The sequence below is a fragment of the Aspergillus mulundensis genome (assembly GCF_003369625.1).
Source record: "Aspergillus mulundensis strain DSM 5745 chromosome Unknown scaffold_5, whole genome shotgun sequence".
Taxonomy (NCBI): Eukaryota; Fungi; Ascomycota; class Eurotiomycetes; order Eurotiales; family Aspergillaceae; genus Aspergillus; species Aspergillus mulundensis.
In genome coordinates, this window is record NW_020797893.1 from 1,661,937 (window position 1) to 1,685,329 (window position 23,393).

The 23,393-nt window shown below is 52.5% G+C and overlaps 7 protein-coding genes across 7 annotated transcripts; 4 read left to right on the plus strand and 3 right to left on the minus strand.

Annotated features, from left to right (window-relative positions):
- Nucleotides 1–24: 24 nt before the first annotated feature.
- DSM5745_05844 (DNA-directed RNA polymerase core subunit RPC40) lies at nucleotides 25–1,243 on the plus strand (the record flags this gene model as incomplete). The annotated part of the gene is made up of 3 exons (XM_026747860.1): nucleotides 25–69; nucleotides 118–222; nucleotides 272–1,243. The coding sequence occupies 3 exons, from the start codon at nucleotides 25–27 to the stop codon at nucleotides 1,241–1,243; spliced, it is 1,122 nt and encodes a 373-aa protein (XP_026603692.1).
- A 211-nt stretch (nucleotides 1,244–1,454) lies between these two features.
- On the minus strand, nucleotides 1,455–2,964 carry DSM5745_05845 (NEDD8-activating protein UBA3; the record flags this gene model as incomplete). The annotated part of the gene is made up of 6 exons (XM_026747861.1): nucleotides 1,455–2,206; nucleotides 2,253–2,549; nucleotides 2,595–2,674; nucleotides 2,735–2,740; nucleotides 2,796–2,897; nucleotides 2,945–2,964. 6 exons carry the CDS (start codon nucleotides 2,962–2,964, stop codon nucleotides 1,455–1,457), a joined length of 1,257 nt encoding a protein of 418 aa, XP_026603693.1.
- A 470-nt stretch (nucleotides 2,965–3,434) lies between these two features.
- Nucleotides 3,435–6,483, plus strand: DSM5745_05846 (telomere length regulation TEL2 family protein; the record flags this gene model as incomplete). Its single annotated transcript, XM_026747862.1, has 7 exons — nucleotides 3,435–4,299; nucleotides 4,350–4,694; nucleotides 4,754–4,840; nucleotides 4,892–5,438; nucleotides 5,486–5,938; nucleotides 6,001–6,199; nucleotides 6,262–6,483. 7 exons carry the CDS (start codon nucleotides 3,435–3,437, stop codon nucleotides 6,481–6,483), a joined length of 2,718 nt encoding a protein of 905 aa, XP_026603694.1.
- A 429-nt stretch (nucleotides 6,484–6,912) lies between these two features.
- Nucleotides 6,913–9,231, minus strand: DSM5745_05847 (Sec1 family protein; the record flags this gene model as incomplete). The annotated part of the gene is made up of 4 exons (XM_026747863.1): nucleotides 6,913–8,394; nucleotides 8,444–8,655; nucleotides 8,895–9,090; nucleotides 9,154–9,231. The coding sequence occupies 4 exons, from the start codon at nucleotides 9,229–9,231 to the stop codon at nucleotides 6,913–6,915; spliced, it is 1,968 nt and encodes a 655-aa protein (XP_026603695.1).
- Nucleotides 9,232–9,624: 393 nt separating this feature from the next.
- DSM5745_05848 (putative plasma membrane SNARE protein (Sec9)) lies at nucleotides 9,625–10,980 on the plus strand (the record flags this gene model as incomplete). The annotated part of the gene is made up of 2 exons (XM_026747864.1): nucleotides 9,625–10,866; nucleotides 10,921–10,980. The coding sequence occupies 2 exons, from the start codon at nucleotides 9,625–9,627 to the stop codon at nucleotides 10,978–10,980; spliced, it is 1,302 nt and encodes a 433-aa protein (XP_026603696.1).
- Nucleotides 10,981–11,302: 322 nt separating this feature from the next.
- DSM5745_05849 (uncharacterized protein) lies at nucleotides 11,303–11,702 on the minus strand (the record flags this gene model as incomplete). Its single annotated transcript, XM_026747865.1, has 2 exons — nucleotides 11,303–11,425; nucleotides 11,469–11,702. The coding sequence occupies 2 exons, from the start codon at nucleotides 11,700–11,702 to the stop codon at nucleotides 11,303–11,305; spliced, it is 357 nt and encodes a 118-aa protein (XP_026603697.1).
- Nucleotides 11,703–12,651: 949 nt separating this feature from the next.
- On the plus strand, nucleotides 12,652–16,377 carry DSM5745_05850 (U2 snRNP complex subunit HSH155; the record flags this gene model as incomplete). The annotated part of the gene is made up of 1 exon (XM_026747866.1): nucleotides 12,652–16,377. The coding sequence occupies one exon, from the start codon at nucleotides 12,652–12,654 to the stop codon at nucleotides 16,375–16,377; it is 3,726 nt and encodes a 1,241-aa protein (XP_026603698.1).
- Nucleotides 16,378–23,393: the final 7,016 nt, after the last annotated feature.

Below are 23,393 nucleotides of genomic sequence, written 5' to 3' on the forward strand. Positions count from 1 at the left end.
CCAGAGCGGGCATTCATAATCAAGATGGCTCCCCTAGTCCCATCGCACGAAGAGCTTGAACGCAGACGTGTATGCTTCCCTTTCCCAGCGTCTTAATTATCAGCTAACGACTCCCAGATGATCGATGTCAATGCAGAAACGGTCACCAACATCCCCTCCACAGATTTCCCAGGTCACTGGCCCGGCGAGTCACACGAATGGTCTGTCGATAGATTCCGAGATGTATGCTTTGTCGCCTCTCCATTAGCATCCTCATTCTAATCTCCTCCAGGGCTTCCGGGTCGAATTCCACCAGAACAAGCAGTTCGAGGCTTCCTTTTCCCTGATCGGCCTTGATGCCTCGATCGCGAACGCATTCCGCCGCATCGTTATGGCCGAAGTGCCTACCCTCGCTATCGAATGGGTCTACGTTCACAACAACACCTCCGTCATCCAAGATGAGGTGCTCGCGCAACGATTAGGTCTCATCCCCCTCCAGGGCTCAGTCGAGGGCCTCAACTGGATGCAATGGTACAACAAGGGAAGTGAAGACGAGCCCGGCAGCGCAAGCGAACTGGCAGACTACAACACCGTCGTTCTGCGCCTCGATGTCGAGTGCACGAAGAACCCGAATGCGGCGCGCGACGAAACAGACCCCCGCAAGCTGTACAAGAACGCTCACATCTACGCCAAGGACATCGTCTTCCACCCCGTTGGTCGCCAGGAACAGTTCTTCAGCGACGAAGGCGCCATTCGGGCGGTTCACCCCGACATCCTCGTTGCTAAGCTTCGCCCGGGTCAGAAGATCGAGATGGAAATGCACTGTATCAAGGGCATTGGAGCAGACCACGCCAAGTTCTCCCCTGTAGCGACCGCGACCTACCGTTTGATGCCGGACATCAAGATTCTGCGTCCTATTATCGGAGAAGATGCGAAGAAATTCGCCAAGTGCTTCCCTAAGGGAGTCATCGGTCTTGAGTCGATTACCGCCGAGGACGAGCGAGAGAACGCCGAGTACCGTGGTCACAGCGGCGAGCTGAAGGCTGTTGTCCGCGACGCCTTCAACGACACAGTTAGCAGGGAGTGTTTGAGGCACGAGGAATTCCAGGGCAAGGTTAAGCTGGGCCGGTTCCGCGATCACTTCATCTTCAACATCGAAAGCACGGGGCAGTTTGACAGCGACATCCTGTTCCTGGAAAGTGTCAAGGTCCTGAAGCTGAAATGTGCCCGGTGGAAGAGGGGCCTGACGGACCTCCTACGATAGTTAAATTCCTCAAGTATTTAAAGCATTACCCGGCGTTGGTTGTTGATTTCTTGCTTGCTGTACCTTTGCGATAAAAGTGGGCCAATACCTTCTTTACATGACTGGGAGTCTGGATCAGGGTGAAAGATATAGAAAAATCTGGTTAAGAAATCTCTCAAATATCTAGTCATAAGCATCATTCTCTCGTAACGCCATTCTACCTCGCGAACGATCAACCGAAAATCAGCTGGAACCGGAAATCAATCGTATACGCCGGGTCGCTGACGGCAACCTCCTGCCCGCTCGTGACAAGGTCGCGAAGCTTCAGCTTCAGGTGCGGCCGCGTCTGCTCTTCCAGTTGAGGCGGAAAGCGCTGGTAAAGCGTCTTCTCCTCTGTTCTCAGACTCGGCTTCTTCAGCTGCGCCTCGGGTCGCTCGCCAAGGGTTTCGATGAACTCCTCCAATGTTGCGTCGGGGTTCACTGTTATCTTGCGTGCGAGGTTGCCGCAAACAGGGCAGTCCGGCTTCTTCTCCGCTTCGAACGTATAGGTGTAGACGCCTTCCTCTCCGGCGTACATCATGTAGTTCTCTAAGAAGGGGTTGCAGGATGTTGCGATCTTCAGCGCTTCGGATGTCGTGGCGGCTGCGATGACCGCATTTGTTGATGCAATAGCTGGGATGATGTTCTTCACCACGCCTTGCGTCATCTGGAAAGTCACTCCGGGGATGTTGAAATCTTTGGCTCTTTCAAGCGCGGCATTGTAGATCCAACCGATGTGCTCGATGTCGTCGCTGTCGAACGAGTCGTCCTTGCGCTTGTCTTGCCACGCAATCTGGTGCGCCCACTCAATGCAGTGCTGAGGTTGGCGCGGGATGGTGGCGATGGTGCAGAGCGGTACGGCTGGCCGGGGAGCATGCATATCAAGTTGACACTCGATGCATGATGTGAGGCTAGGTAGGATCACACGCGCCTGGCCCTTGAATCCTGCGATACGTTAGATCTTTCTTTTGCAACGTTGGAAGAAACGCACCTTCTGTTCCGCCATCAATGAGAGGTTTTAGGCTTTCCGGGTTCTCCATATCAACCATTCCCACTAATGTCGAGTTGATCCATCGCCTAGCTTCGATGCTGTCAAGACCGCAAACAACAATCTTGAACTGCATATAGTAATCTTCATCTTTGTCCTGGATCTTGCCAACAAAAGGTGTGATCTTGACCCCTTTGACTCGCCTCTCAACGAATGCGGCGGCAACCTCTGCTTTGGGTTTGCCAATGTCAGACTGGCGAAACAAGAATTGTCGGTTCAAGTTGGAGATGTCAATAGTGTCTGCTCATACTTAGCCACAATTTCCGGCAGAAATTGGGGGCTTACCCATGTCGATAACGTGGATGTCCTTGAAGCCCGACAGGGCGAGGTTCTTCAGGATCTCGCATCCCAACCCTCCAGCTCCACTACAAAAGATAAAAGTTAAGAGGTTTGAGTCGAAGTGCAATCAAGCAATGCTCACTTACATCACCCTAGGAACCGTTAGTAGTGTCTCCAGGCTCAAGGTAGACAGCGTTAGATACATACAATATCTTAGATTCCTCCAAAGACTTTATTGTTTCTTCTCCGGGAACCCAGTCCGGGTCAGAGTAAGGACCCGACTTTGATAGTACTCTGTAAAGATATTTCCTACGATGTGTGAGTAGGTACTAAGAAGGGTGGCTGGATGGACTCACCATTGATCCCCTGCTCCCATGATTGCCAGGTGACCCACCTCACGAATCCAAGTTCAGTTGTACCTTTTCTCTGAGTCACGTCTCAATAAAGATAGTAAGGCGACCTTATCAAGGATATACCTAGAGGCTGTTGGGAACTGCGAGGTTGTTGAACTGGCTTGACCGTTGTTGACTGACGGACCACTTACAAAGCGGCTTTCACGTGACCAAACCTCGACGTCGTCTGCCGACAATTGTAGAACTGTCCCATAGCACAACACCGTCCGAACTCAGGACATCTTTATCGCTCGGATGACTTAATGCGGATTGAGACGTTTGTTTATGTTCTCCGATATCCCTCAGGTTGTTTCTCTTCGACGTCATCTTGCTGCGTGTGCAAGCACAACTACTCGCTGACTAACCATGTATTTGTGCGCATAAAGATTCTTCCACCACACGATTTACAGCGGCTCTCTCTTATACAAAACGCCAACAATGAGCGTCTCTGAAGATGGAGGGGCTAATTACCGAGATAAAAACAATACGCCATGATCAGGCGCCAGCTCTCACGGTCCGAGAGGAGAAACTCGATGATTCCCGCTTAGAAACGAAAGAGGGTACGCCAACCGCTGAGTCCAGCACAGACTCTTGGTCCCCAGCTCATATTCTGGCGACTCTGAAGTCGAAGCCCAACCAGAAGGAACTCGCTCCTGTTATCTTTGTTCTGGATCCGTTCAGAAAGAGCACTCCAACATCTACTATTGATATCAGGGTCCCAAGCCCAGTATCGGCTCAACTCCTCAATGCTCTTGTCACCATCACAATTCCCGATCATTGGGATACCATCAAAGTAGGATCTAAAGGTTCAGCTAGCGGCAACGCCAAATTCCGGGCGGCGCTTCTGAGATGTCTCAGCAGCGTTCCAGGCATAAGCTGCTTGGTGACGCAGCTGCGTTCCCTTATAGCTCAGTCGCGGGCATCCTCCCAGCAGGCAGACGCATCGGGGAGTGGATTTCGAATTCGGAACATTCTTGAAGTTATCTCCTCTTTACTGGAACCTACCGATTTCGTTCGGCGTTTAAATGGTGATATTGATGCTGTCTACAACAATGCTACTCAAAAGCAAGTGGCGTGGAAAGAGCTAGTCTCCCATCTTGCAGCTGGCAGGATTCTCTCGGTATCAGCAGAAGCCATCTCACTAGCTGGGGGCTCTGATCTTCCCATGAAGATTTCTTGGATTGGAACCGGCTCCCAGTATGCCTCATGGCTGGGAGCCAACATTTCTCATATGGCCTCTAAGCTTGGTGCTGGTGATGAAGAGCAATGGAAGGCGGTTGCTCATCTCTTAGGAAGAGCGTTGAGCCTCGGTTACAACGGTACGTATGCACCACTATCTGTCAGTTTCTCATGTTAATATACTCCCTAGAACCTTTGGTGAGAGAAATATACATTAAACTCCTCATCGAACAAAAACGCTCGGAACCATACACAGCACTCTTCGACCATCTTCGGTGGACTGAGCAACTGACTTTGTTGGATACCATCCTCCGTGATATCGAGAAAAAGCATTTCCCTATGGAGAGTTTCAGTGAAAACGACATGGACTTGAACCAACCCATCGATAGCATCGCTGCTCTGTGTTCAGCTCTGATATTGAAACGGTCTAATCTAGAAAGCCAACTCATAGAATGGCTCTCCAAGGGCCATGGGGGCTCCATACAAACAGTGACATTAAGGAGGGCCTTAGTTGTCAATCTAGCTCACCAGAAAGGTAATGTCTATCTAACGAAAGAATCATGCAAAAAGCTGTTGCTGATCCGAGAGTTACAGATCTGATAGCAGGTCTACTTGTCAAAGGTCTCGAGCAGTCAGCGGATAAAATCTTCATCCAACATGCTCCCATGAGGAGCCAAGAAGGTTTGCTCCTGGTTTTCTTACTATCAATAGCAGACCGCTAACTTCGTATAGCAAACACCCAGGTTATTCTTCTTGCTGCAGGTTATCTTCAGCGCCTTGACCCAGGTGAAATGAAGAGTATTGGGCGTACGAGCGTCTTCCTCAACGCTGTTTCCAACCGTTTAGCAGCCGCTTCCACACGAGCCCGCTTCCTGGGAATGATTATCGGCACCGCAATCTCGCAACTCATTGAAGAGCCTGGAAAGGCAATGAAATTCGACCTGGAAGAGATGGAGAGCGACGAGGCTACGTGGTACTTGAAGCTTGTCAAGACTGACGACAGAGTTGGGTCTCTGGATTCGCTCAAAGCCTTCAGGGATACATCGAGGGAGCCTAGAGGGCTAGAAACTAAAAGTCGGGTTTCCAGTGCTTCTCGCCCCATTGCAAAAGCCAGTCCAGCCACGGCGAAAATTGTAGCTATCGAAGAGATATACGACTCGGACGAGGAAGACGAAGATGAGGATGATGATTTGATCCCCTACGAGAAGCCCGATGAAGATCCGGACGACGAGGACGATGACCCTACGCTGATAGAACGCAATAAACCAACAGCCCCAGTGTGAGTGCTTAGATGGGCAAGGCTCAACAAGTACTAACCGCTGACAGGTACATCCGCGACCTAATAATCTACCTACGAGACACAGAAAACCTAGACCGATATGAACTAGGCCTTACAACAGCCCCAGGGCTGATCAGACGCAAGACCGGTTTCGGTACAGAACTCGCCGAACACACAGAGGAGCTAGCCCTCATTCTTGTCGGCCTACAAGAGCAGTCCAAATTCCCGAAATTTCACGAGCTCCGTCTGCAGAGCATGATCGCCCTTATCGTGTCCCAACCCTTGAAGATGGCCCGCTGGTTCGCCGCTGTATTCTTCGACGGCGACTTGTCTCAAACGCAGCGGTCCGCGGTTCTTACTGCCCTAGGTCTCAGCGCGCGAGAGGTAGCTGGAGTCGGGGCGGACGATGCAAAAGCCATGGGTCTCCCGGCCCTACCTGACTCATCGTTCCCTTCAAAACGGCTCCCTGCGAATCTCGAAGCGCTCTACGCCACCGACGAGTCTCCCATCGCGAGCATAACAAAAGGAATCGCGCAGGCCTCGCTCCAACCACTCGCCGCAGACGCAGCAGATTCACTATCTGGTCCGAACGCGCTCAAGGTCCGCACATTCTCATCCCGCATGGAGGTCGAGAAAAGACGCCAGCAGCGCGAGGCGCACCGCCAGAAATCCACCGTGAAAGACCTATACAAGGTCCTCGCCGAGGGCTTCTTCTACCCACTATCCGGGCGCTTCGAGATCATGATGATGCAGTTCACGTCGTAAGTAACCCGCCAGAAACACATGCAAAAACTCCAGCTAACTAATTGACTTTGCCTTATAGCTCAACCGCGCCCTCCCACAACCCCTTCTTTGTCCCCCACCTGCTAACCCTCTTCATCCAAACCCTGACAATCATCCTCGCCACATCAGGCCCACACACGCCCTTCCTCCCCACGCTAACGCAACAAACACTGACATTCCTGCTCTCGCTGCACGCGCGCCCTCTAGCTTCCGAGCCTACGATCCTCTCCGCGCTCCTATCGCTTCTCCTTGCGGTTGTTGATATGAACGTTGAGTCTGGGACGTCTGGGGAGGAGAGACTCGTTACTGAGTTCGCGACACAGGTTATGGAGTTGAGGGAGTGGGTTGGGGATGTCTTCGATAGGACGCCGGCAACGAAGGACGAGAGTGACCCGCGGGAAAGGGTGAGGACGTTGGCGGCGGGCGTTATGATTAAGCTTGGCGAAGTCATGGAGAGGTATCAGGGGAGGTTGATGGGTGTTAATTCGGGGTTTAGATACTGATGTCAGGTAGGCTTGTTGTTGTTGGGATGGTGCAGATGACTGCGTTGGTTGACACGTTTCTATCATTTCCGCCGCACGTAAACCAGTTAATGTAACAAGCACTATTACTTGTATCATGACTGCTATCAAATGCTGTAACGGCTCTAGAAAGGTTATAAATACAGACACGTGAGCCAACATATCTTAGTTTAAGCCTCAGCCAACGCGAAGCTCCCCTTCTCGATCGCAGCCTCCATCATCCGATCCCCATTGATAACGCCCGTTGTACATATAACAATATTCCGCCTGGGCGCCTCCTGCGCCGCAATGAACCGTAAGGCCGCAATTTCCGTGAATGTAATGCCACCGAGGAAGAACACATAAACGGTCTTTGTAGCATTATTACCGCTCAATGTCTGCCGCGCACGAACAGCCTTATCATCACCTTTCTGAACGATGCTGAAGGTCGAACCGCGCGCACTCTTAACCACGTCCTCGAACCCAAGCCAGCCCGGAGATGCAGTATTCGCGTGCGCAGCGGGGCCACCTTTCATGAGAGACATGACATATGATTTCTGCAAGACGCACTGGACGAGGCGAACGCTGAGCGGGGCAAACCCGCTGTAGACGTAGGCGATATCCTCAGGTTCCTTTTCGCTGACTTCTTCGACGACCAGGCGCAAATTCTTCCGGAGATAGGTGTAGTTGGTTTTGGATCCTGTTTGCGTGCCCGTACCTGGGATCAGCATTGTGGTGGCGGATGAACGGGGCTGGAGGAGCTCCATTTTCTCCAAGGCGCTGAATGTCAGCAGATGTTGGTGTCCGTATGCTTGAACAACCTGGCGCTTAAAGTTCTCCAGGTCCTTGGGTCGCAGTCCACCCGACATGCAGGATTCGAGACAAAGTAGGCGGAGGACTGTCTTGAGTGGGATATCGCGGGCAATAAGCTCTTCGATGAGAGGATGTTGGTAGGTTGGGTCCGCGCCTGCAGCGTCATTTTGCTGCACTTCCAGGATCTTGCGGAAAGTATCTGAGCGGGTATTCCTCATGATCTCCTCGGCGAGATTCGTGTGGACCCTCAAGCTTTGATGCTCGAGTTGATATGATGGTAATTTGGTCACGAATTCACGAAGTTCCGTCGTGGTTTTTGCTGTATGACGACTTTCATAATCTGTCTCTAAGCGACGCGCGACCTTATTCAGAATATCGCCGACGATGGCGAAGTTTGCGTCGCGTAATTGGTTGAACAACTGATCAGACGCATCCAGCTGAATCTTCCGCTTCTGGCCTTGTTTGGCCTGCTGCGATGCTTTGGAAGATTCCTGGGCTTGAGGAGTTGAACTAGCCCCTGCGATTGACGTATCTATGTCCGCTTGGTTGTGTTTGATCCCCACGAGCTCATCGATGAGGCCCTCATATGTGAGCTGGGTAAGCAGAGGGGTGCCGAAGTCTACCTCTCTGTCAATAATTATAAGGCTCTCGGTACTCGCGCTGGGCAGAAGCCCCCGGGAAGACAGTCCTGTCAGCCCTGAGCTTTCCTCCGCATCAAGCTCCTTCCTCATCCGCAGCAGAAGATCAGCGAGTCGTCGAGCATGATCCCCTTTGCCTACTATCCGAGGGAAATAGCCATGTCTCTGTTGTATGTCCATGAGCGCTTTCGCAGAATGGAAGACGCACCCAGGATCTTTGTGCTACATAACGGGTTAACAACGTTCATTTTGGCAGCGAGAAAGATCTCACCAGGTATAAGTCGGAGAAAGAGTCGTCCAACTCCAGAGACAGAACATCCTGCTCAAGGGGGAAAAAGTAGAGAGGCAGTTCCGCAATATTCACATCCCCAATGATTCCCGTGCTTTCGAGGATGTTATTGCTTACAAGAGTCCGCCTTGGGACCCAGAAGATTGAGAATTCATGGTCTATACTGCTATTGCGTTGCAGTCTTTGGATCTGCTCTATAAGAATGTTAGCTCATTCTGATGGCGCCCATTCAATTAACATAGAAAGAGGGCCTTAGGGATGAGCCGCTAGACAAAACTTCCATATAGGGAGCTTGACTGATTACGTAGAGTTGGTAAGAAGTCTGCGTAATTTAATTGCTCCCAGGAAACACCATGGCAATAAACAACACATTTTACAGCATTTTCAACATAAATCATAACTCGTGAAGTATTAGATTAATCACATAACGTACCTGCCACTGCCCGCACCTGGCGGATCTTCTCGGCGTAGGCCAGGAACACCACATTGCGCTGAGTAGAGTCAATGTTTCCGTTCTCGAGCAGAAATACACGATCTACGCCGTACTCCTGAAGCTGCGAAAACTTGACAAAGAGCCCAACAGGCCCAGCAAGACCCTGGCTAATCACCAAGTTCTTCTTCCCACGGACCTACATCGCGGTAATGCATCAGCCTAGGAACCGAAAATAGCGGCAACCAGAAGCCTTACTCACGCCTTCGAGCAGATTCAGCAGGTCTCTGCGGGCCTTGTCCTTGGAATAGTCGGCATCAGACCCAGGAAACGGCGCCATGGCTACCGTAAAGACGAGTTGCTGGAAGCATAGGGAGTGGGACAGTTGACGTTGACTGCGGCGTCGCATTGAGGCTTGGAAGGGTCCAGCCACCCCGCTAGCCTCTTCCGGAATGGCGGGGTTCCAGCGGCCTGTGTATTGATACGGTCATTACTGCTGATGCCCAAGATCACAGCGTAGATAGTGCGTATCAATATTACATAGCTGCCTTTGTGTCTCAGGAGGTCTTGAGGCACTTTTGCCGCTGCTCCCCTGACACTTGACAGCTTTCTTTCCGCCGTTCTGTCTTTCTTTTTCCTAATTCCCAGTCAATAGACACTCTCTGTTGATCATCTTTATCAATTCTTATTCAGAGCTCGAACCAATATCTACGAACCATTCAGTTACTGCGCCATGAAGCGGTTCGGCCTCAAAAAGTCGTCTGACGCCGGCGACGACGATTCCTCCAGCCGCCGCGCTCTTTTCGGCTCCAGATCGAAGAACAAGAGTCCTGCCGCTGAAGCGAACCCTTACGCCAAACCTATCCCTGCCGACCCCTACACGAGAGCGAAAGCCCAATATGGTGTAGCTCCCCCACCTCCGGGTGTCGACCTCGGCGGCCCTCCCAATTACCCAGCAGGCAACTCAATCCCCGGCGACAACAAGTCTCAAATTCCTGGCGACAATAAATATCAAGGCTACGCACCGAACGCATACGGCAACCAGGGCGGATACGGCGCGAGTCGATACGGTGGCGGCGCGGGCGCTGCTGCCACTTCACGATATGGTGCTGGTGGTTACGGCGGATTAGGCAGCTCCGACCCCAATGGCCCCGCGGCCGGCGACGACAACCGGGCTGCTCTCTTCGGAGGTGCTAGCGAGAGAGCTGCGGCTCAGCCAGCCAATGCACCACCCCCGTACTCCGAGGGGCAGCCTGGTCAGGCCGCCGGTGGCGGCTACGGGGCCGGCGGCAACTCGTATAGTGCTGATACTTACCAGGAACGGCACCTCACGGCAGAAGAAGAGGAGGAGCAAGAAATCCAGTCCATCAAGCAGGATATCCGAATGATGAAGCAAAGTGATGTGTCAGCGACTCGGAATGCCCTCCGCATTGCCGCACAAGCCGAAGAGACATCCCGAGAGACGCTCGCTCGCCTTGGTGCCCAGGGTGAATACATCCACAACACAGAGAAGAACCTCGATGTTGCTGGTGTGGAGGGGCGTATCGCAGACGAAAAGGCTCGGGAACTGAAGACACTGAACAAGAGCATGTTTGCCGTGCATGTGTCGAACCCGTTTACTAGTGCCCAGCGGAAGAGAGATCGTGACCAACGAGTCATGGACAACCACCGACAAGTGCGCGATGCTCAAGCCGGAACTAGGAGCGAGGCCTTCAAGACCAACCAGCGCATGGAGCAAACCTTCCGGGAAATCGAGCGGGAGGACAGAAAGATCAACAAGCCTTATAAGGCGTCTGTAACCGAGCGTGCCAAGTACCAATTCGAGGCAGACAGTGAGGATGAGGCGATGGAGGATGAGATTGAACAGAACTTGAACTTGATTTCTAGCGCGACAGGTCGACTGAATCTTCTGGCTAAGGCGACGGGTCACGAGCTGGACGAACAGAATAGACACTTGGAACGTATTATGGGCAAGGTAAGGATTGTTTTCCAGTTTGGTACGAACTACTTGGAGCTAACAGTTGTTCAGAGCGAGAACGTCGACGATCAGCTTGCCATGAACCGCGCCAGGCTCGACCGCATCCGCTAAACTTAATCATTGTGATTGTTATAATGACTGCCAGGTGCGGTCTCTTCAACTTCCATTATTTTCGACATTTTTCACTTGTCACATCGGGCGTTCTGGGCATATCTTTTGGCTTGCTTCCATTGTAGTCTTCTGACATCGTCGAGAAGTCTAATATATCTGTGAATAGACTGCTTCTTGTCGTTAACACATCATACCATTACAATTAATTTGCTCATCTACTCACCTAGAGGAGTAAGATCGAACCTCGCCCGCGGTCTTCGATTAATCAAAAAATCGAGCTTAGATTAGAACTTCGCATGCAGGGAATACGACCACAGTTGCATCAGTGGCCCGGCTCTTCCATGACAGGATCCTTCTCAGGAAACCGAACACTCGCAATCCCGTCTTTGAAAGCCGTGCTATTAATTCGCGTCTTGCCAAACTCGTTCCGCCACCGTAGGCAGCCCTGGCACAGCCAGTCGTCATCCGCCCCCTTGGCGAAGACATACCTCCGGATATACTCCTATATACCTGTAGTCATCGGTACTCTCCACCGAGCTATGTCCCGTCCCCGCAAGAAGGACAATGACATCTCCCGTAGGAACCGTGATCCGTAGCCCGACGTCGGATACTCCGTCGCCGCCAGCTGCTCCTAAAAGTAGCGTTGAAGATCCCTGAAAGACTCCTGCAGGAGTCAGACGGTACGAATCACCGAATCGCGCGTCTCTCAACGTAAAATTCATGGCTGTTAGGGTGAAAATGACGCTGCCAGATAGGTCCCCATGTGCCCTAGAGGATATATGTCAGTACCGCGTTGCATCGGACATGCCCTGAACGAGCGAGCCCGCTTCTCCCATTTATGAGCTATGAGGAACCTCGTTACTTCGTCCTCTGTTCTGGGTTCCGGAAGGACGTTTTTGTAGTGTAGGACGCGCAGCGGGTTGTTAGGGGTATGCTCCGTTCGTGGGAGGTAGTAGGTATTCGGTCTGATAACCATCCTGACCGCGATATTTATGTTTTGAAGAGATGAGATTTTACTGGGTCGAAGTAATGTGATGTAAAAGGAAGATGGGATCAAGAAGTGAATCTACTTATCTACATCATATCAACTGTCCAGTAATGAGGTCTTACTCCGCATCCCTTCACGGCGTTCTTTTGCCGAAACTGGCGATGCTACGCGACATAGTTGTATGGACTATAGAGGTTCAAATAAGGGTCGCTTGAGTTCTAAAGCTCGGCGTCGGTGTCTCCATTTCGACAATATGTCCTTGTGTTACTTTGGAAAGGGCTCGAAGTATATATTTCTGCTCCCCGCTTTCCGATTCCACAGCGTGTAATAGCCACAAATCAATACCGGCGTATATAAAGACATGATCACAGTGGCGATGCCAATGCGTTCTTAAGCTCATAAGCGAAATTTGCCTCCTGCTGTCTAGCAAGAATTGGAGACTCTACATAGAGCATAGCGCGAGGAAGATGTTGCGGTGACACGTGACACTTAGTCATCCACTCCCGTCGGTCTTGACTTCATCCCATTTTGCGCCCCCGTCCAGCCTCAGATAGCAACTCCTCGCTGCAAACCATCGCCGTAGCGTCATTCTTACGGCTTTTATCCGGATGTAGCGGCTGCTACTGCTCTATCCCGAGGTTGCTTGCTCTCCATCGCGTCTTTAGCTCTTTCCCACCGACAATATGTCTGACGGTAAGGCCTTAAATGTCAAATCACCGCGAGTTCCGCTAATCGTGACCGCAGCGGATTTCGACGCTGTCCGAAAGCTCCAGGCTGAGCGTAACGCGGCAGCGGCCGCGAAAAAAGGTTCAAGGACCTTTGATCCGTCTAACCAGCGCACTGACAACTCGACAAAGGCCTCCCTGACCGAGTCATTCGATACCACCCTCTACGATCGTGATGGTGCCGACAAATATGCGGGATATAGCACCTCCATCGCTGTTGACGATGGAGATGAGGATATGGAGGATGCGGACAATAGCCACCGCTTGGTGGGGCAGTATACTGCCACGCGGAGCCAGATCGACGAGTTTGCCCGGGGAAATGGGGTTGAAGAGGAGGACATCCTTCTGGGACGCGAAAAGGCTGCCAGGATCTCCGACCGGGAGACTGATTACCAGAAGCGTCGCTTCGACCGAGGACCGCTGACGCCCACCCGGGCCGATCCCTTCGCCGCGAACACTCATGCCAACGTTGAAGAAGAGGGCCAGACGTACCGTGAGGTTATGGCTCTTCGTGAGATTGAGAAAGAAGAGGAGCGTGTCCAGAAGCTGATCGCAGAGAAGCAGGCTCGTGGTGAGAACGGCGTCGAGGAACACGAGGCCACTCTGAAGCTCGAGGATAAGGAGAACGCCGAGGCCGGCTCGACGGTGTCTGTCGCTACTGGTCGCAAGCGCAAGCAACGCTGGGATGTGGTTCCCATGGACGAAGCCCCCGCTGCTCCTTCTGATGATGATGCTAAGGCTAAAAAGTCGCGTTGGGACCAGACACCTGCTCCTGGTGGCGAGGAAGCGCCGAAGCGCCGTTCACGTTGGGATCAAGCGCCAGCGATTGCGTCGGCGACACCTGTTGGTAACCAAGGACTTGCAACGCCTATGCATCCTTCCCAAGTAGGTGCGCCTATGATGCCAACCAGTTTTGGAACTGATATCTCTGGCCGCAATGCTCCTCTCTCTGACGAGGAGCTGGACATGATGCTCCCGTCAGAAGGCTACAAGATCCTCGAGCCTCCTCCCGGATATGCTCCGATCCGAACAGCGGCAAGAAAGCTCATGGCAACCCCGGCTCCGATGGCCAGCTCCACCGGTGTTGGTGGTTTCATGATGCAGGAGCCCGAGAGTGCCCGTTCTCTCGGCAAGCAACTTCCCACCGAAATTCCTGGTGTTGGTGACCTGCAGTTCTTCAAGCCGGAGGATATGGCGTACTTCGGCAAGCTGATGGATACTGGGGACGAATCAGCAATGTCAGTTGAGGAGTTGAAAGAACGGAAAATCATGAGGCTGTTGCTCAAGGTCAAGAACGGCACGCCGCCAATGAGAAAAACTGCCTTGCGTCAACTCACTGACAATGCGCGACAATTTGGCGCTGGTGCCTTATTTAACCAGATCTTACCGCTGCTTATGGAGAAATCCTTGGAAGATCAAGAGCGTCACTTGCTGGTCAAAGTCATTGACCGTGTGCTCTACAAGTTGGATGATCTTGTCCGGCCGTACGTGCACAAGATTTTGGTCGTTATTGAGCCATTGCTTATTGACCAAGACTACTATGCGCGCGTTGAGGGTCGTGAAATTATCTCGAACCTGGCCAAGGCCGCTGGTCTTGCAACCATGATCAGTACAATGCGTCCGGATATTGACCACGTTGACGAATATGTACGAAACACAACCGCTCGAGCCTTCGCCGTCGTCGCCTCCGCCCTCGGTATTCCCGCTCTCCTCCCCTTCCTCCGAGCCGTGTGTCGCAGTAAGAAGTCATGGCAAGCCCGACACACCGGTGTCAAGATCGTCCAGCAGATTCCTATCCTCATGGGTTGCGCCATTCTCCCTCATCTGAAAGGTCTCGTTGATTGTATCGCGGACAACCTTAGCGATGAACAGGCCAAGGTCAGGACGGTCACCGCTCTGGCTGTTGGCGCCTTGGCTGAAGCGGCCAACCCGTACGGTATCGAGAGTTTCGACGAAATCCTCAACCCTCTTTGGACTGGAGCTCGCAAGCAGCGTGGTAAGGGTCTGGCTGCTTTCCTCAAGGCGGTCGGTTACATTATTCCTCTCATGGACGAGGAATATGCAAACTACTACACTAGTCAGATCATGGAGATTCTTCTCCGAGAATTCTCATCTCCTGACGAGGAGATGAAGAAGGTTGTCCTCAAAGTGGTATCGCAATGCGCGAGTACAGATGGTGTCACCGCCAGCTACCTCAAGGAACACGTGCTGGTGGACTTCTTCAAGAGTTTCTGGGTTAGGCGCATGGCCTTAGATCGAAGGAACTACCGCCAAGTGGTTGACACCACTGTTGACCTTGGACAGAAGGTCGGTGCTGGTGAGATTTTGGAGCGCATTATCAACAACTTGAAGGACGAAAGCGAGCCATACCGAAAGATGACCGTGGAGACAGTAGAGAAGACGATCGCTTCCCTTGGAGCCGCAGATGTCTCGGAGAGACTTGAGGAACGATTGATCGATGGTGTTTTGTACGCCTTCCAAGAGCAAAGCATTGAAGATATTATCATTCTGAACGGGTTTGGAACTGTGGTGAATGCGCTTGGAACTCGTTGCAAGCCATACCTCCCTCAAATTGTCAGTACGATTCTCTGGAGATTGAACAACAAGTCCGCCACTGTGCGCCAACAAGCAGCGGACCTCATCTCGCGGATTGCATTGGTTATGAAGCAGTGTGGTGAGGATGCGCTGATGGGTAAGCTGGGTATTGTGCTCTACGAATACCTCGGTGAAGAGTACCCAGAGGTTCTAGGTTCCATCCTTGGTGCTCTTCGGTCCATTGTCACCGTTGTTGGTATCAACCAGATGCAACCTCCGATTCGCGACCTTCTTCCCCGTCTCACTCCCATCCTGCGAAACCGACACGAGAAGGTGCAGGAAAACACCATTGACCTTGTCGGTCGTATTGCCGACCGAGGCCCCGAGTCCGTCAACGCCCGTGAATGGATGCGTATCTGTTTCGAGCTGCTCGACATGCTGAAGGCTCACAAGAAAGGTATCCGTCGAGCCGCAAACAACACATTCGGTTTCATCGCCAAGGCAATTGGTCCCCAGGATGTCCTGGCAACCTTACTCAACAACCTCCGTGTCCAGGAACGCCAGTCGCGCGTGTGTACAGCTGTCGCCATTGGTATCGTCGCTGAAACCTGCGCCCCCTTCACCGTCCTCCCCGCCCTGATGAACGAGTACCGCGTACCAGAACTGAACGTGCAAAATGGTGTCTTGAAAGCGATGACTTTCCTCTTCGAGTACATTGGCGAGATGGCAAAGGACTACGTCTACGCCGTGACGCCTCTCCTCGAAGACGCCCTCATCGACCGCGACCAAGTCCACCGCCAAACAGCAGCGACAGTCGTCAAGCACATCGCGCTCGGCGTCGTTGGACTCGGCTGCGAGGACGCCATGGTCCACCTTCTCAACCTGGTCTTCCCCAACATCTTCGAAACCAGCCCGCACGTCATCGACCGAGTCATCGAAGCCATCGACGCGATCCGCATGGCCGTCGGCACGGGAACCGTGATGAACTACGTCTGGGCCGGTCTCTTCCACTCTGCGCGGAAGGTGCGCACGCCCTACTGGCGCTTGTACAACGATGCCTACGTGCAGAGCGCGGACGCGATCGTCCCCTACTACCCCGAGCTGGAAGACGACGGATTGAAGCGCGACGAATTGCTGATTATGATCTGATCTGGCTTTTGCTTTGATTTTGGTTCGTTCCACGCCCAAAATGTTGCCGTGCCTTAACCTTCGACCTACTGTCTTTTATACAACCCATTCCAATGACATTACCGGCGTGTTGTATTGTGCTCTGTTTGTTTTCGTCCTTTGGCTGGCTGGCGCTTCGTTACATATACATACAGGAGTTGTTTTAATGAGATTTCTTGTACACGATAGTTCTTTCCTTTCCTAGTCCACCAGGACCCTCGTAGTCTCCTTCCATCGGAGTGAAGTACTACTACTAGTATAGCGTTGGCCCTACCGGAGCAAGCCTACGCAGTATGTAATCGGACTCGGTGTACTAAGTATAGCAGTGCCCGACGTCATTGTCATTGAGTACGGAGTACTCCGTAAGTAAATTAATATATTGAAGACTGTTAAGCTCAAGCTGGACGCCTGAAAGGCTGAAACCCCTTGCCTGTGCCGCTTAGGCCCTCCATTCCTGCCGAACTGCGGCGCCCGATCCCTGGCTTCATCTATCTCAGGCAGATAGATTACAGTGCATAAGACACAGATAGCAGCAGCGCACTGTGCAGAGTGGTTGCAGTAGACTAGTTAGTGTCTTGGTCCTTCACAGGATAAAGTACGTGTGCTCTAGAGGATGCTACGTCATATTCTCGCAAGTGCGCCGGGCTAAAATAGAAATAAACGGCGTCAACGACGCTATGGAGTAGTGAGTACGGAGTACTCCAACGCGGGACAGACAAGGCAGGCAGGCAGGCAGGCAGGTAGGCTGGAGCTTAGTCGAACTCGACGCCTTGCTAGCAGGAGTTGGTAGTAGAGATAGAGTCACCAAGGAGTCATAGTCAGCGTGCGTAGGATTAGAATTCGCCACTGGCTGGGGGCCATAGCCGCATCTGCCCCATGCATCTGTTCTGTCAGACTCACAAGTTACAAGCGCGACTGCTCAGAGCCTACAGGCACAGACGTGCTGCGCCAAGCATTCGTGCAGGGTTGTTGCAATGTGCCGCGTAAGCCTTTTCCCCATCTCCATTGCCCCCTGTCATGTGCGGCCTTGGCGGCTGCGTGTGTGGGGAACCAGCATTCTTAAAGGGCCAAGGCTGTGATTTTGCGGATTTCAAGAGCCCTTACAGGCCACACAGGCAGGATGAGGCAGCATGAGGCAGCATGCTGACTCGAGCACGCCGCGGAGAAGGGGCCCGGAGTGACGAGTCTAACTCTACTGCCGCCACGGATGATCCTGACCTGATCCTGGGACGGAGGAGGCGTGTGGGGGTGGGAAGGGGCAGGGATTGTCAGGGTCTTGGTCGGCATCGGATTGGTAGGGCTGGAATGGATGCCGTATAGAATTAGATGCGGCAGGTATGCCATGCCATGCCGTGCCCGATATCAATGCGGTTGTGATTTCCTGGAGGGGAGGGTGCAGCAGTGCAGATGATGAGGGGAGGGTAAGGCACTGATTGGGACATGGGACATGTCCTTGCTCAGGGTACGTAAGAACTTCTCGCGACTCCTGGCAGAGTTCTGTACGAGAAGCTGCATGTAATCCATGGGTAATCGTTGGGTTCGAGGATGAGGATTGAGGTGCGTGCCTGCTTAACCTGAACAAGCTGACCTCCATGTTCTTGCTTGTTCACCCCGAGCAAAACCGAAAGGCGGGGTTGGGTCAATTGATACATAATAGTGCAAGCCACAAGAGGTAAGGAACCATATCTTTGAATACTTTTAGTTTTCCGTGTGTCTGAACAAACAAGAAACCCGGCGGCGCCACGGGGCTTGAGCGTAAAACGAAAGCTTTATAGCTAAAGGCTAAAGCCTGTACTGATAGGAAAGAAAGCGTCCACTTGTGCTAGGCGACACCTTTTACCCATTCCCCTCAGCGTGACTCGAGTCCAGCAGGGTTGATCCCTGCTCAGCTTCACTTATCCTCCGCTCAGGAGGTGAGGCTGAGTACGTAGCAAGGATAGCCTGGATAGGGAGTTCGCGTTGGTTGCAGACGCAGTGGCTTGGAATGATGTCTCTTTCGAGTACGGTAGTCCGAAGACCTGGGGTCCGGGACGAGCAGCATTGCGATCCCAATTCCTAGAGGGAGCGCGTTCATGGGTGTGACGAACGGATCTTGGATTGGTTTTGCTTTTTCCGCTGAGAGCATGAGTTGGATACCCTGGCTCTGAGTTTGGGACCATTGAAGCAAAGCAAACACAAAAGGTCGATTTTTAGTCGGTTGCTTCAGCTCTACTTCGTAGTTGGCTGGAGATATATTCTTCTGGACCAACCAATATTTGGGATAGGATACTTGCATAGCGAATACTCCGTCCTGAGAGGGAACTCAGTACCTGCTTACATCGGAAGCAGCCCAGTTTGAAATTGTTGAGATTGAACGAACCAATTTTTCGGGAAGGGAAAACAACTCAGAAAGCTAGATTCGTGAGAATCGCGTCTCATTGGAAGCAGACTTGGATCGAGGACGTCTATGCAAGCCACATCATGCAGCTGCAATGCAGTGTGCCCCTTCACAGTCACAGTCACATCAACGTCTTGCGTCGCAGCGGCATCATGCTGGCGGCCAAGGGGCATCCTGTCGACGGGTTTATAGTCCTAAGTACGCATCTGATAGGTTTAGGCTAAGAGGATGCAACTGTATTCCAGGAGGGACGGGTCGGGCAAGGGCCCTGTTGTAGAAGGCATGCTCCGTCGATTCATGAGGCCTCCATGCTCAGACTGACCGTCGTCAAATCATGATCTGATAAACAGAAGTGGAATAGAAATGACTGCTCAGCATGGTACAAAGCCACGCGTTATGCTCGCTTATCGAATAATATCAGACTTCTAGAAGGAAATTGTTGCAGGGTTGTCGTCGTGTCGACCTCGTCGCCCACAATTGCCCAACCTGGGCATGCGCATTGAGCCGCCGACGGGTAAGCTGCTTCGTTTACTCCGTACCAGATCGTGATAAAAGGGGCCAGTTCTCGTATTGAAGGCAAAACCTATACGGAGTACGAGGTGTTCGCCGACAAGATGCACACCGGGATGGCCACTGGGCAGTTGCGCCCCAGCCAATGCATTCAGCACCGCGCCAGTATACTCCGTAGTATACCTGTCCCTTCTCCAGAGACTGTTGAGTATTGAGGTTTCGTATCTAGAGCTGATCTTGTATCAAGTCTGAGCTAGGCTGCTGCAGGGTCCATAAAGACGTTGGTACCTGTTTCACTGGGAGGATCATACGGAGTACCCAAGCTGCCCCCAGGGGCCGTTGCTTACGCTGCAGTCTGTAGATCTGATGCTGATGCATTGCGCGTACAACTGCCGGGACGTACGCTCAATCTACTCAAAACATTCTCCGGAAGACCCCTGCGACATACGACCAATGAAACGGACACTGGCTTGGTCCTCTCTCACCGTCGCGGCGACACCGCAGCCGGGCGACCCTGAGGGCCTGAAGGGAAGAGACCGGGGTGCAAACAGATCAGGCCCTATCTAAACAAACCCAGACGCTGAGGAAACCTCTTGGGTCCACTCTACTCTCGAATGGGGACCGGCCAAAGCTTGTCCAAGGCTCTAGGCTATAGGGTCTCTCGTATAACTCCGCGGAGACACAAGTGACAAGGCCCCTGCCTCCGTCGGGCTGAATCCCGGCTGATATGTCACTGTTGCGCGAACTTCATACATAGTCCAGTGGTCTATCGAATTGGCTTGGGCCAAGGCTGGCGCATTACTCCGTAGACGACAAGCAACGAGCTGGTTCAGTTCGAGAGGCCCCTGAAGAATATCCCGATATGATGTCAAGGCCATCTCATTCACATCATCTGCTTCCAAGAATAGCATAGATATCACTCCCGTAATTGCAGGCGCCAAGTCAGACTGTGAGGTCACTCCGTAGAATCATATGCCCCTGGCTCGATACAATTACATGGTACTACGGAGTAAATGAGTGATGATATTTGATATCCAAATCCAGCCAAGCCTCAACAAAGGTGGGGTCATTGGACGGAGTAGCGTGTTTCAGGCGGCTTTAGCTTGGCACCTTGAGGAATGTGGCGGTTTTGGTGGGTACCATAGGACCTTTGCTCTCCGACTCAGTACTCAGGTTGCGGGCGACGGGTTTGTGCCGTGGACGAGAGGCGAAAACTTAGGATGGCAAGGAGGAGGCCGTAGAATGCAGAGTAGTTAGATGCAGGCTGCATTGTCACAGATTCTCAGTTCACAGAGCAGTTCCCCTCACGGAAGACATGGGGAACTTTTGCGGGCAAATTTTGGATTTCTGAACAGGCAAGGCGTCTCAGTAAAAGCTTGGTCATTGGGTCAAGATGGATGTGCACGCGTAAGCTCCTGTGGGGCGCACAAGGTGATTGGACGATCAAGGCCGGGCCAAGCTCGGCTATCGATTATCTGCCGTGCCTGGGGTTTGATTAAGTGAGGCCTAGCAAGCCACTAAATTGGCTAGGGTTCCCTGGCGGGGCAGAGGCGTTCATTTCCGCTGCTTAGGCCCGCTCTTTGTGACTGACCATGGCCTGGGGCCCTGGGTCACGGGTGGCGTGGGTGGCTTACAATTCCCCTCGATACTTCGCCTTATCCATGTTGCTGATGGCGTCCATTGGTTGAACACCCAGCCATGTCAAATTTGAGGGCCTGCGAGCCGACAATGGAACTTGAACGCTACTCCCAAAACTGAAAATGGATGCTTCGCGGATGTTGAACCTTCTCAATAGAGCCGCTGAAGTCTGTTCGGAGCGGAAAGTGAGATTTCGAGAGACTGAAAGAAGAGCCAAATTCAAGAGTCACGCGGCCACGGTCCGGGTTGTCCAGAAATCCGGAGTCGAGGTTCGTCTGTGCAGAATTGAGGATCCGTACTGGAGACTGGAGGTCCGAGGAGCATGGAGCTCCGTGGTCTGAGCTTATCTAAGCTCATACACTGAGTCAATCGTTCGTGAAACGCCAATCAACGACGATCTGCCGTCTATGATCGACCCTATGCAGATGACAGATGGGCCTTAGTCAGGTTGTATATATTTTTAAACCTTCATGTCAAGTCGATCCCTCACACGTTTCATCTCGATCGCTCGCTAATCGCGCTTGTACCAGGATGGCGGATCGACTGTTCCTGACGATTGCTGTCATACTCCGATTTGCAAAAGCATTATCATATCACCGTGCTATGTGAATGCTATCCTGCACCCGAATAGCACGATGTGGACTAGCGGAAAGGCTTGAGAATAGAGTTAAGGCTGTTTGCCGACTGCGTACCGGAACCCTAGAGGGATCTCAGGGCGCTGACCTGGTGGCTGATGGTAGTCTGCCACAATCATGTCCAATTGCTACACCGTACGGCGCACGGACGGGAAACGCTACGGAGTAAGTTGTACTTTCCGGAGGTGCACCGACTCTGCGAATTCAGGTGGTCAAAATCATGCACAAACTCCGTACTAGGCACCTTCCTTTCGGAGGGCGCGCGGTCAAGATTGGGAAAATTGTTGCCCGGATTGGACAGCTAGGTCCTAATCCTGACAGCATCCCTTGTCACTCGATGTCGACAACCTGGTCGAGGCGAAATCTAACCCATCAAGCACACGGTCCAAAGCCACCAGCATGTGCCAAGGATCGTGGCTCACCTTCCTGATTTGTAGGACAGTCAAGACTCGAAAAGGATCGCAAATTTGGGTGGTCCGTGTGAGAAGTTGAACGGGGCTCTGGAGCAGGGAGTCCAGGCTAGGACATCCGTGGACTGAGGATTTCCGGCACAGGGCACCCCGCAGCAGTTTTAGGAAAAGGACCAACAGGGTCTCAAAAAAGGCCTGGGTGATTGGGTGAGAGGCTCTGGGCGATTACGCGTTTAAGGGATGATGTGCCGTGCCAACGACCCGCTTTTTACCTAAAACCGTAATGCACGAGCTGCCAGGACGGGTTTAGAAAGATCCCTGTCCCTTGGAAGCACTTTGATGTCCCCAGGGCCATTTCTGGTCTAGCGAAAGGCGGGCCTGAAGAGCACAGCGAATCAGGGCGTACATCCACTGAACAGCGGTCAAGCATAAACATATCGAATATCGATTCAAGATGTTCGGCGGGTCTAGCATTAGGTATTCAAAAGGAACGTCAAAGCTAGATTGATGTCTCAATGATGATGGTTTTCCGAATCGTACTTTTTTACCTGGACTTGAATTGGTCAGTTCTTTGCACCAAGAACGCAAGGGGTTGATCGGTGTGTTACCGTTGATTGGTTGAGTATACTTGCAGGCGTGAGATAGACTTCACGGATGACTCCCGGTATAAGCTCTTTGTTGGCTTTCGAGTGTGATCCGTCCAAACTGTCCGGAAGAGGGTAGTCTGCCTTGCTCCGTGCCGAGGTCGGAGGCAAACGGCATCCGTGACTCTCATCAACTCGAACTTTGTTCAAGGGAATTATCTCCTCGTCGGTATATTCCGCTGAGTTTCCCGCGGGTTCCACTCGGTGAGTACGTGGTCGGCGGGTCGATTTTAGGTGGTCGCTCAGTGGGCTTGGGACGAGGAGGAGTGGAGGAGGCAGAAGGACTGAACTTTGAAGAATCCATCGTCAAGTTCCGTGCGAGATCATGTGGGCGGTGGGCCCGCTTGCTGGGCTTTAGTCTTTTGGCAGAGCCCGCATGGAGCCCGACCCCGACCCCGAGGCGAGCAGACGCACCTGCCACTTCGAGCATGTGGAACTGGATTCAAGGTTGGAACTTTCTTCACTTTGCTTTTGTTAGCCACGCGGTCTGCAGTCGGGTCTGCACTTTTTGCCGTTCAATAATTCCAAGGAACCGGTTCATCCCAAACTTTAGCCTGAGGAGCAGAAATCGAAGAGCCCGGAATGTGGTACAACATGGTGGCAAGGACATGAGCCATCGTCCGCATCTGCTGCTGCGGCCTTCCTTCCGGGAGCCCTGTCGCTCAATCCCGCGGGGGCGTTTATCGTCGAATCAGCGACGACCGATTCCATGATCACCGCAGGCGTTCAGATAAACTTGGCGGGCGATTTGCTGAGCTGTGCCTATCAGATTAAGCCCGGATTT